Genomic DNA, 12,329 nt, shown 5'->3' with positions numbered 1-12,329 from the left:
AGCATTGTCGCCTCACAGCAAGAGGTTCTCCAGTTTGATTCTTGGCTGGGGTGCCTTCTGTGTGGAGTCTGCATGTCCTCCCTGTATTCGTGTGGGTTTCCTCTGGGTGCTCCTGTTTCCTCCCACAATTCAAAGACATGCATCTAGAGCATTTCTCCCCAGCCCTCCACTGAAAATTGGCTTCATTCCAAGTCTGACTTTGCTGGAAAACAAATGTTAAATAAATAAAGATGTATATAGATAGCAGCCAAAGTTGACATCTAAATTAATACCAGAAAAAAATGCACAATTTCACAATCATTACATCACCTGTGTGGAAAGTTTCTTTTCTTACATATGTTTCAACTATTTTTGTTTTTCAAACACGTATCAGTAACTGAATAAAAGTGGTTGAGATTCACTTGCATAAGGCTAGCATGTTAAATCAGATTAGAGAATGGGCGACTTGAAAATCGCACCCTGATTGGAGAATGAACGTACTCCAGCAGGGTGTTAATCTATAGGTAATGCCTGTTGAAAAACGAGTCTGCTGCTTCATGGCAGCATATTAAGCTGCTGTGGAGCTCAGACTCAAAAAAACCTAATGGTCACTACTATTTTACACTCTCTAAGCAGTGATTTTGCTGTTTAGCAAGTTTAAAAACTAAATAAAACAGAAACAAGTGTGTGTGTGTGTGTGTGTGTGTGTGTGTGTGTGTGTGTGTGTGTGTGTGTGTGTGTGTGTGTGTGTGTGCGTGCGTGCGTGTGTGTGTGTGTGTGTGTGTGTGTGTGTGTGTGTGTTTATGTTTCTGTGTATGAGCATATGTGTGCTTGCATGGATGACAGTGAAGTGTGTGTGAGTACGACAGAGAGTAAAGAGTAAAAGCGATCGAGCACTGGCAGCAGTAGCAGTAAAGAGGTTTGCATACCTCTCAATCTTTTAGCTCAGGATACCTGGATAAATCTTAAAATAAAAGGGGGAACTAAGGCTCAAAATATGAACATATTTTAAACATTACTGTTATACATAGGACTTGTGTTAGCATGCAATTTCTGAAATGCAAGTGTGTGTGTGTGTGTGTGTGTGTGTGTGTGTGTGTGTGTGTGTGTGTGTGTGTGTGTGTGTGTATGTGTATGAGAGAGAGAGAGAGAGTGAGACTGATGAACCAGTGGCAGCAGTCATAAAAGAGGTTTGCATACCTCTTGACCTTTTATCTCAAGATTTCTGGATAAAGCTTTATCCTGAAATAAAAGCTCAATAATGGGAACATTTTAAATACTGTTCTTATAAAATTACAAAGTAGCTTAAATAACAGGTTTTGTGTTAACATGAATTTTCTAATGGAAATAAATTCTGAAAGTCCATTGTATGTCATCATTTAGTATCTTCGATCCCCAATGACTGACAACAAACCACACATTTTAGGAGTAAGGTACCAAAAAATAAACTGAATATGTAGAGATTGTTTTAAAGAAATTATATATTTTGAATGAAAAATGCTTCTTCTGGCACCATTACAAATAGTACAGCAACTATGAAACTTTAGGTGGAGGAACTTTTTTACATAAAAAGTATACATATAAAAAATAGTAATAATAAAAAGATAAGTAAGTAAAACACACCAATTTTACAGACAGACCATTCACTAAGCACAATAATGTCCTCCAGGGTCTGTGTTATTGCGTAAATAATTTCCTTTCAGGGGTGTAGAGGCACTCTGCCTGTAGTGTCAGGCCGCAAAACACCCCTAGGTGGGCGTTACTTCCACAATAACACATACCCTGGAGGACATTATTGCTTGTATGTCATGTGTGTTACATTCAGGCAGCCATACTTCTAAAGCAGAGATCTAGTAAGACATGTTCTCATTGCACCAACAGTAATTAAAAAGAGTTCCTCACCCTTGATCTTGGTCCAGGCACTTCTGTTTTCATCAAAGGGCCACTGTAATCAATGTCATCTTTGCTCTTTGCAGCTGCCTGACTACTATATCTTGTCCCTTAAAGGAGATAAATAACAAAAGTTATAAACAAAAATTGGTTTCCATACAAATGTCCTAATGTACTGTGCTAGCAATTCTTTAAAGGGGATAACAGAGTGCATACTCTAGAAAGGTCTTCATTCTGCAGGCAGGAATGGACTTACGAGAGGTAACCATCTTGCTGTATGACTGGTTGCATTAACTGGGAATCAAACTTTAGGCCTGCACTTTACATATCGTGAAGCCTTGTAAGGCAGCTAGTTCCTTCAACTCTCCACAGCATTAAGTAGGAAAAAAATAATGCTGGGTGTAATTAGTAACACAAGCTTTTCAGTAAATTAATGCCAAAGTTGATTGTGATGTACACAGTTTTGCTATTTTGCTTTATAACAAAAACAAAAAATACTCCAAAGAACTTTCTGATTCCTCGAATAGCTTCTACTTCAGAAAAAAATGTGCTCTCTAAAAATATGCTTAATTTTCTGAATGCTAATTCACTGTCAACTGCAAAATGTAAATTGCCTATAAAATTGGATCAGTCTTTTCCTAGCTGACCACTTTTCCATTTTTTTTGCCCAGCAGTCCATATTATTTGGCTATTACTTTTGAGCAGGCAGTTTAAAAATTCAAGGGACAGATAGTCATAGTTTCACATATATATTTATTTATCAATATCATGATAATGGCTGTGGATTTAAGTTTAGTCCCATTTTATCAACTAAAATAAATGAACCTGCTCAGTAAAAGAGCACTTGTTTCATTCATTTGTATAAATAACAGTGGTAAACAAATCTTGGGGTGGCCATGTTGGTGCAGCAGTTAGCTTTGTCACCTCACAGTAAGAGGCTCTCCAGTTCGATTCTCGGCTGGAGTGCCTCCTGTGTGGAGTCTGCATGTCCTCCCTGTGGTCACGCGGGTTTCCACTGGGTGGTCCGGTTTCCTCCATATTCCAAAGACATGCAGTAGATGGATTGGCCACACTAAATTGGCCATAGGTGAGTGTGTGTGTGTGTGTGTGTGTGTGTGTGTGTGTGTGTGTGTGTGTGTGTGTGTGTGTGTGTGTGTGTGAGTGACTGTTATGAATGAACTATTGCATCAGGGCTAGCCACCCGGTGGTGTAAACCTTGGCTCGAGATGATTGTCACTGCTGAAGTGACACCCTGACCCCATGTGCAAAATGGGAAAAGGGGTTGAGGATGGATAGAAACAAATCTTATAGTTTTTCTATTAAGAATGCAAGTTAAAGCTATCATATTTGTTACTGTATGTTTTAATAATCAAAGAGAGCACAGGAAGAAAGCCAAAAGATATCCAGTTATAGAAATTTAACTTTGTCATGTAAAATGCAACCTATAGGAAATACACATATTTAAGACAGGTGACTAACACACAAACACACAATGTTATTGAAGACTGTGTAATTCTATAGTGAAGAAAAATCAGCAAACAAAAGACCAGAATGGTTCATGTGGGCATAAACCATATTTGAGTTAACTAAATAGCACTTATGTTAATCCCATGATACAAAATGTTTAGTAACAACCTATAATTATATCTTTAGAGAAAACATTGATAACAGCCTCACCCTAAAATGTCACCATTTGGGAAAGATATTCTCTAAGATGACCCTGTCTCTAGGAACCATCTTCTTGTAGATGTTGGATAACAAACCCTGCATGGCTTCCAAACGTAGCTAAAGTATACCACTGTATAGGAATGCAAATGTAAATGCTTTACAGATGTTGGTTAGAAATATATATGCCAATACTATTAACTAATTATTTTATCTATAAAATGAGCAGTTGCAATTAAAAACACAGGATTCCAAATACCTGTGAGCCCAGAACAACAATGATGTGCCTTGCTTGGCTTATTTTTTCTCTGCAGTTACTTGAACTAACACAGGTGCTGTTCCTCAGTATCCACTTTTTTCACACCATGCAATCTGACATGATAGCTTTAGTACATAGACAAAAAGACAAAGGCAGACAATGAGACACCTGACAGACAGACATACAGATAGAGACACATACATAATGCATAGACACATTTCCCACACATTCTGGTATTATTTTTAATTAAGTGAACAGATAGGTGAATTAATAGACAACAAGATGCACGGACAGGCAGACCAAACATGGTGCAGACACAGACAGACAGTCAGATTATCAAGTTAATTCTATTTTTTAGAGGAGCTGACACCTGTCCTTAAATCATATTTCATCTAGCAGGTTTTAAAGCTACAGAGTACTGTGAGGGGTTAATGGGGATACCAGCTCCCCGTATAAATGGAATTAATTTAAAACGTGTAATAGCTACATCTATTTGATAAACCCCATTGTGTTTAGTCACCAGAAAACTTCTACTCCAATCTCTGTGCCTGTTAGAATGGCATAGCAGCTGTCAAGCTATTCCTTTGGTGTAACATTCTTACAGCTATGAAGATTAACAGTATTTTCCAAGGTTCTTTACTATTGCCAGATGAACTAAGTGTGTTACTTAATTGTCATCTAAATTTATGAGAATACAATGCATAATTTGTAATATGATTTGATCAGTGGTGAATTAAGTGCTCCTTGGGACCTAGATGGTTTTCTCAGACCCTCTCACACAATTTTGTTATGGACCATGCATAGGTGCACATATATATATATATATATATATATATATATATATATATATATATATATATATATATATATTTGTATCTTTTGGTTTTGTCTTCATGATTTAAGATAATTTGAACTGCAGTCATTACATTCTACCAAGGTCTATATCCATTAATAATAGCCGCTTGACTATATATATGCCACTTGACTATATATATATATATATATATCACATTGTGATAAATAAATATTGCAACTTGATTTACACAAATTTTAAATTTGTCCTGCAAAGCCAGACTAATGACTATTTAATCTGATAATGACAGCCGCAGTCAGGCAATCTCATCAACAGACAGCCCCCCAAACCCAGCAATTACAGCCTCATTGTTAACTCTGTACACCTCATATGTTTGACAGCAATAAAATTAAAAAAATATTTCACACAACTGTACTCTAGTTATACAAAAACAAGCTACCTTAACTAAGCAAACAAGAAGGTAAAGTACTTTCATCTATACTTTGTACACATCATCTAATTGTGATTAAAAATTATGCGTTTAACTTCTTAGCTAAAGAATCAGGGACAAAACCGTAAAAATTTACTAGAATAATTTTTTTGCATTAGTACGCATTTTTTAAAGGATAGGAAATCTTAAAAGTCAAATGTCTGTTACCATTTTGTCACTGCAATCCTTAATGGTTTTCCAGATTATATGAAGCACAGACCAAAACAATGAGTCAAAGTTTGCAGCATTCTGTGAAATGAGGAATATTTTCAACTTTGCTTCATGCAAAGACTTGACAGGGAATAAATATTCAAGTGCATTTCATACAAATAAATGTAGACTTGTCCTATAAAGCCAGGTTATAAAATGATGAAACTACAAGAGGTTAGGTTGCTTTTATTTACAGCCAGCACTTCCCCTTCCTCTCATTCAGTGGCAGCAATCATGAATGATTTGCCAGAAAAAAACAAAAATGTTACAAGACGCAGACCAAAATATGAGGCAAAGTCAGAGACAGTATGCAAAAGCAGGGAGTTTCAATGTTAAGTCTCTCTCTCTCTCTCTCTCTCTATATATATATATATATATATGCATACATATACACATACACACACACACACACACACACACACACACACACACACACACACACACACACACACACACACACACACACACACACACACACACACACACACACACACACACACACACACACACACACACACATACATACACACACACACACACACACACACACACACACACACACACACACACACACACACACACACACACACACACACACACACACACACACACACATACACACACACACACACACACACACACACACACACACACACACACACACACACACACACTCACACACACACACACACTCACACACACACACACACACACACACACACACACACACACACACACACACACACACACACACACATATACGTGCACATACATTAATTAGAATATAATGATAATCATTGAAAACCAGTCTAAGATCTCGCTGGGCTGTAGTTGTCATTACTGTTATAACCAGTCGTCTACCAGAATTAAAAAAGAAATACTTAGCTCATCTTATCACAATCACCAATCCATGTGCGGCTCATCACTGTACTATTTAACATCAATGGGCATTCCACTCTACCTTAGCAATGAATCATGGGAAGACAACAAGCAGAAAATTGTGCAGCACAGCAGAGGATCACAGGGAGCTGAGTGATTATTTATTTAGTTAGCTATTTAGTTAGTATTAAATAATAATTTCCTTACTTAATCAAATACTTAATAAATAAGTAAACAAATAAAGTAGTAGCAGGTGTCTGCACACGTAGAGATGGTAAACACTGCAAGTATACAAAGGAAATAATTGCAGTCCATTGTTTAATTTTTTTTTTTAAAACAAGCAAATTAATTTTGATTGTTGTATTGAGCACTTATTCTAATTAGAACAGAGTTAAGTGCTGAATATAGGAAAAGTTTTTTTTTTAAATTAAATAATTTTGTTGGCTGCCCATCCAGAACTGTGCATCCCAGGAATCCATCTGTTTGCCCCTATTGAAATCACCGATTTATTTTATTAAAAAAAGATCTATGGCATGATCCATGCTTTCATCTGTCAGTAACTAAACTGAATAATATAACTTATCTCTTATTGTAATATACTTGCTCCTTACTCAGCTTATGTCACAGCTGAAAAGGGCCTTGAGGCCAGTCCACAAACCAGTTGACATACAGATTAGCTAGATATACATACAGATAAAAAATAAATAAATAAATGTATGTTTCCCTACACACTGACTGCATAACTTAAAAAATAATTTTGAAGCTTTGTATCAAACTGATCTTCTTTTTCTTTTGGCTGCTCCCGTTAGGGGTCGCTACAGCGGATCATCTGTTTCCATTTCTTCCTGTCCTCTGCATCTCGCTCTGTCACACCAACCACCTGCATGTCCTCTCTAACCACATCCATAAACCTTATCTTAGGCCTTCCTCACTTCCTCTTACCTGGAAGCACCATCCTTAGCATCCTTTTCCCAATATACTCAGCATCCCTCCTCAGCACATGTCCAAACCAACGCAATCTTGCTTTGCATCAAACTAATAAAAATATAACAAAAAATAAATAAATAAATAAATAAAGCTATGCATCACGTAAATGTTGTGTGGATAAAATCTGTGCAGCAAGTGTCGATATTCTTCCTTCACATGTCATCAGAATAAGGGCAAAATAAAATATTCTTCTGCTTTATAAACAGCATTCTGAATTACTTTTTTTTAGAAGGGCCAAGTTTTTTCCTGAGTCTAAAATCCCTAGAAGCAGTCTGTTTCTTTTTTTTTTCAACTGAAATTAAAATTCACTGTAGAGCTTTGAATCACTTAACATCCATACCCTTTCTAGCCTGCCTTTTTGGAAAATAGATTGCTGATCCTAATGGTCTGTTCTACAACATAATTTTGAACTTTTTAGCATATAAAATGTAGCATTGGCTCTTAAAAATCACAGCTGAAAGACAGGAGGAGGAAAACTTTCTTTTTTTGTATCATAGATTTTCTTATAGCAGACAAATTTAATCAATGATAAAGAACATTTTGTATAGGGTTCCCTACTGAAATATTGGCACTTGAAATTCGAGTGCCAGCAACTTGAAAAAAAAAAAAGATCAAACCCCCCAAAAGGGCAAATCTCAAAGACTGCTCTTCTTCTTTAAACTTTTTTTTTTTGCAAGGGGCAACCCCCCCATACCCTCCAAACGTATATATACTAGCTCCGAGATCACCATACCTTGGAGAAAAGGAAATATTCTGGGAAATGGCCATCTCAGACTTAGTATATATAAGTCTCGTTTTTAGGTTATTCAGTCTCCCTGCTTCAGGATTCGTTCTAGCGGGTCCGACATTTCAAATGGTTACCTTATGTAGGCTTACCTTAGTTATTTACAATGTCTGTATCCTTAACAGATTGAATTTTAGGGAAAACCCATAAATCTCACAGAAGTAACACTAAACTGGAAGAAAAAAGTCACAACATTATCCTGGAGTTACAACAGCTGACAAGTGCATTCTATAACATAACATAACACAGACACATGGAATGACACAATCAAGCTACATTTCACAGTTTAGCTAATGGTAGTTATAAAACTACGTTAGAAAAGTAGATGTACTTTCAAGGTACAGAAAGAGCACATGACTTGAAATTGCAGTCAGAGAGTCATAAACCGTTTTGAATTTCAGTGAAGCCAATTTACAAATCCTCCTTAGAAACTTTAAAGCCAATGAATGTGGAAATGATGCAACAGCTAATCAATGAGTGTGTGCAAAGTCAACTAAAAGGAATTAAAATCTATGCAAACTGACCCTAACTTTCAGTTATTCTTTACAACACAAAACAAACACAAAGACATACACACATCTACACACACACCTCATCCACGAGAAGATGTGATAAAGCATGCAAATGGGACTTTAGTGTCACAACATGCACATATTTGCATGCATGGAAAGATAAAATGTCTGCTTGGAAAGATGCAATATTTGTATGGAAACTGCTATTGCAATTTAAAGTGACTGCCACTGTCTTTATGTGACAATGCAACTTGTTTAATAGACTCAGCTACTTACAGATAATGAAGCCTGATTTATCTATTTTTCTGTACTGTTTGTAAATAAAACCCAAAATAATCATACTTTTTCCCTAACTCTTGCCTTCTGAGATCTCGCTCACTTCTACATACCACTGAGATTCATTGCATTCATAATAAATCATTCACTTTTGAAATGGGTTTAAGATAATGGGGTGTTCCCTGATTTCAGTTTGGGAATATGCAAAGTACGCAAGCATGAAGTACAGCTTCACATACCAAGAGTGAGGAGTGATCACCCCCTGTAAAACATCATTTTACACTTGGTTATAACTAGAACATAATTTAACACCAAAGTGATCTACATTTGAACCACTTCTGATGCTTAATCATGGACAGTGTTGAGACATATCCCATTAAATGAATGGGGTCTGAATTTATAATGTTGCAGGTACTTTAAAAAATTAATTGTAGAAGGAATCATGATCAGTGGTGTCTGCATAACAGAAGACAGATGTAAACTGACTCCAGCCACAAAGACACGGTTACTACTCAGGTTGCACCACATCATTTGGTAGTAGTACTCATCCTCTTCATTGCCTCTGTATGTGGCACTGCTAAGAGAGAGGGAGGACAGATTGTATCACACCAGTTGTGCAATGGCCAAATACTTAAATAAAAGCAAATAAATGAAGCTCGTTGATATCAAATTGTATTGCTGCATTTAGGATTTGGCTCCTTCCCGCAAGATCTGGTTATGCCGGAGGTGATTATATCTTACATTCTAGTGCACAGAGGCAAGGACCATCTAATGGGAATTGTGGAGGACTTATATCCCATAATAAAGTGAATTCAAAAAGTGAGTTTATAGCTTTAATTTTGGACAACTTAGTTTTCAAAGGATTTTTTTCAGAGATCTGACATGCATCCATAACTTTAAATAAGATCACCATCTTTTAATTATAGAGTACATCCATCCATCCATAACCCCACTTTTCCCATGTTTCTGCCCACAATGTTGGGGTGTCACATCAACAGTGACAGTTATCTAGAGCCAATGTTCATACCACTGGGTGGCTAGCCCTATATACCTTTCAAAATGTCACACCACTGTACATTAGCAATAAAATGTCAAAACACTAAATAATAAACACAGCAAGGGTGTGCAGCCTGGCACATTGAACGTACTCAGTTGAGTACATTTTTATTTGAGCAGCTCTGAGAATCAACATGAAAAAATATGGAGAAAAGTGTAAACTAATAACTACACAAGTAATTGGCACACTGCTTGTTTAGAAAGTGGCTTACTAATTAAAAAAAAAAAACTTTTTATTTCTTTAGGAGGAAACATTACTGTTACTATTTAGTGAATGCAATCTACAACAATTTGCCAGAAAGCCACAAATTTTAAAAAGAACACACCAAATTACTTCTCAACTTTCTTGTGCAAGAATTCTGGACAAAAAGCAAAAGTAATGGAGGATAAAGGCCCCCAAAGGGCCACATTTTAAATATTATTTTATTTTACCTATTTGGTAACTAGGTAAACCCACTGGGTGAAGTACCCCTTTCAGAAGTGACCCAGGAGCACCGTCTAGTTAAATAAGTAGGGAAAAGAAGTTAGAAGGATTCAAACCCTGTATTTTTCATTAGAGGAAGCAGTTCATTAACAGTTGAGAGCCTTAAGTACCAGATACCTTTAATTCACTTAAAATGTTAACAAAACAACAGGTGTTTCTGAATAATAACAACTATCAAACTTTAATGACCACAATTACTGACTGACAGCAATCTTCAGTGATTTACTACAGGAAAGTTAATGGGACAGGGCATAAATATGAGACAAAATTAGATGCAGACAAGAGGCAGACTGCTCTAATTCACTTAAAAAGGTGACAGAACAACAGGCTTTTCATCAGCATGCATTTGTAATAGCACAAATTATGAAACTTTAATCGCTGGTATTACTGACTGTAATCTTTGGGGATTTGCCAGAAAGGTAATAGAGGTTTGACAGTTACAGCAAAGGATTATGGTTCTATTGTCTTAATAAACTGCTTCCTGTAATCAAGGGTACAGGGTTTGAGTTTTTCTACTTCCATATTCTTACTGCATGACTCTGAACAAATCACTTAACCAGAGAGTACTCCTGGGTTACCCTAAAGTATATTTACATTATTAATAATGTAAAGTATATTTAAATTATTAATAAAGGGATTAAAAAACACAAATAAGCTATAAATATGAAGCAGAAGGAAAGATGCTCATTTTCATAGCTACGTGATATGAACTATGAAACTCTAATGATTGGCCAACTGTAAATTACCATAAAATGATTTTAGGACTTCTGCAATCCAGGTTTGAGGTCCAGATGTTGTGCAATCCTGGTCTGGCTTACCCCCCCCCCCCACACACACACACACACACTCCTCTTCCTTCAGTTCTGATCGAGGGGTTTTGCCCCCCCCACACATACTCCTCTTCCTTCAGTTCTGATCGAGGGGTTTTGCTTTAAATCTGACCCCCCCACTTAAATCTACAAGTGCACAATAGGAGGGTTTAACACTTGCAAGTGCCAGTCAGGGTTTAAAACAGTAAAAAAAAAAGCATTTAACAATAAAGGGCTTTAAAGAAAACAATAGCTTCAGCTTAGTATGTAGCCTGCCATACGGCCCCCTGTAGTCATGGGCCCTGGACATCCACCCATATTAACCCTATTAATAACCACCACTGCTTACAGTATGTTGTTAGATGTGAGAAGAAACTGGAGCACCCAAGCAGATACAGAGAGCATACAATCTCCATACAGATGGAGATCCAAGTGCTGTCAGGCAGTAATGCTAACAACTGTACCAATATGTCAATCACTATAAAGGCTACAGTTCCTCTTAATTATGAGTTACAAAATGTCAAATCGTAAACCTTTTAAATAAGATAATAAATACTGTCATAACCAAAACAATTCTAAACACACAGGAAGTCATTCTATTATATTTTTATGCTGCATTAGCTATATACACACATTTCAAGACTAAAATTTAGGATGTAAACAGCAATATTTTTTATTTACATAGGTACAACCTCCTCTGTCCCCTATGTGAAGATCTACTGCCTACAAATTAAATATTCCACTTCTGAGGATGAACAAACTTGGGGTAAGGGAAGTACATACTTTTTGGTTAAAGCAAGTATTTCCTTTACTTTGAGGTAACCTCAGAGTTGGAATATTTTGTTATTGGAGTGTTTGTGAGTAGGGGTTGCTCCATTTGGGTGTACACAAAGCTTGCCTCTGTAAAAGCATATTTGTATTTGTATTACTGTTTTTGTTTTCTGCAAAACAAAGTTTTGCCTTCTTTCAGTAGAATACTTGCTCAGTATATCCTACAGACATGTTCAGCAATTTTGCTGAAAAAAAATCTTACATCAACTTTGCAGAGTGGAGTAAACTACATTTATTCTTACTGAAAAACTTGTTTTACCTGTTCTGCATATGGAAATCAGATTGAATTCAAATTTCACCAAATGTCCAGATTACTGCATTATATATTTTTTTGTTTCCCACAAAAGCTGTGTTTTTTTGAGAAATCACTTGAGGAATGAAGTAATTAAATAATGATACACATTGAGTTTCAGACTTCATATCCT

The 12,329-nt window shown here is 36.4% G+C and overlaps 1 protein-coding gene across 3 annotated transcripts in view; it reads right to left on the bottom strand.

Annotated features, from left to right (window-relative positions):
- Nucleotides 1-12,329, bottom strand: part of ABAT (4-aminobutyrate aminotransferase) — a 1,409,217-nt gene that overhangs the window by 469,604 nt on the left and 927,284 nt on the right. For all 3 annotated transcript variants that reach the window (XM_044089599.1, XM_044089601.1, XM_044089600.1), the window contains one exon: nucleotides 1,882-1,979. In XM_044089599.1, the coding sequence (XP_043945534.1) occupies nucleotides 1,882-1,979 (98 nt within the window). The remainder of the gene's footprint in view (nucleotides 1-1,881; nucleotides 1,980-12,329) is intronic.

Source organism: Protopterus annectens, chromosome 12.part0, assembly GCF_019279795.1.
Source record: "Protopterus annectens isolate FY-2018-M chromosome 12.part0, PAN1.0, whole genome shotgun sequence".
Taxonomy (NCBI): Eukaryota; Metazoa; Chordata; order Ceratodontiformes; family Protopteridae; genus Protopterus; species Protopterus annectens.
This window is presented reverse-complemented; position numbering and strand designations above follow the sequence as displayed.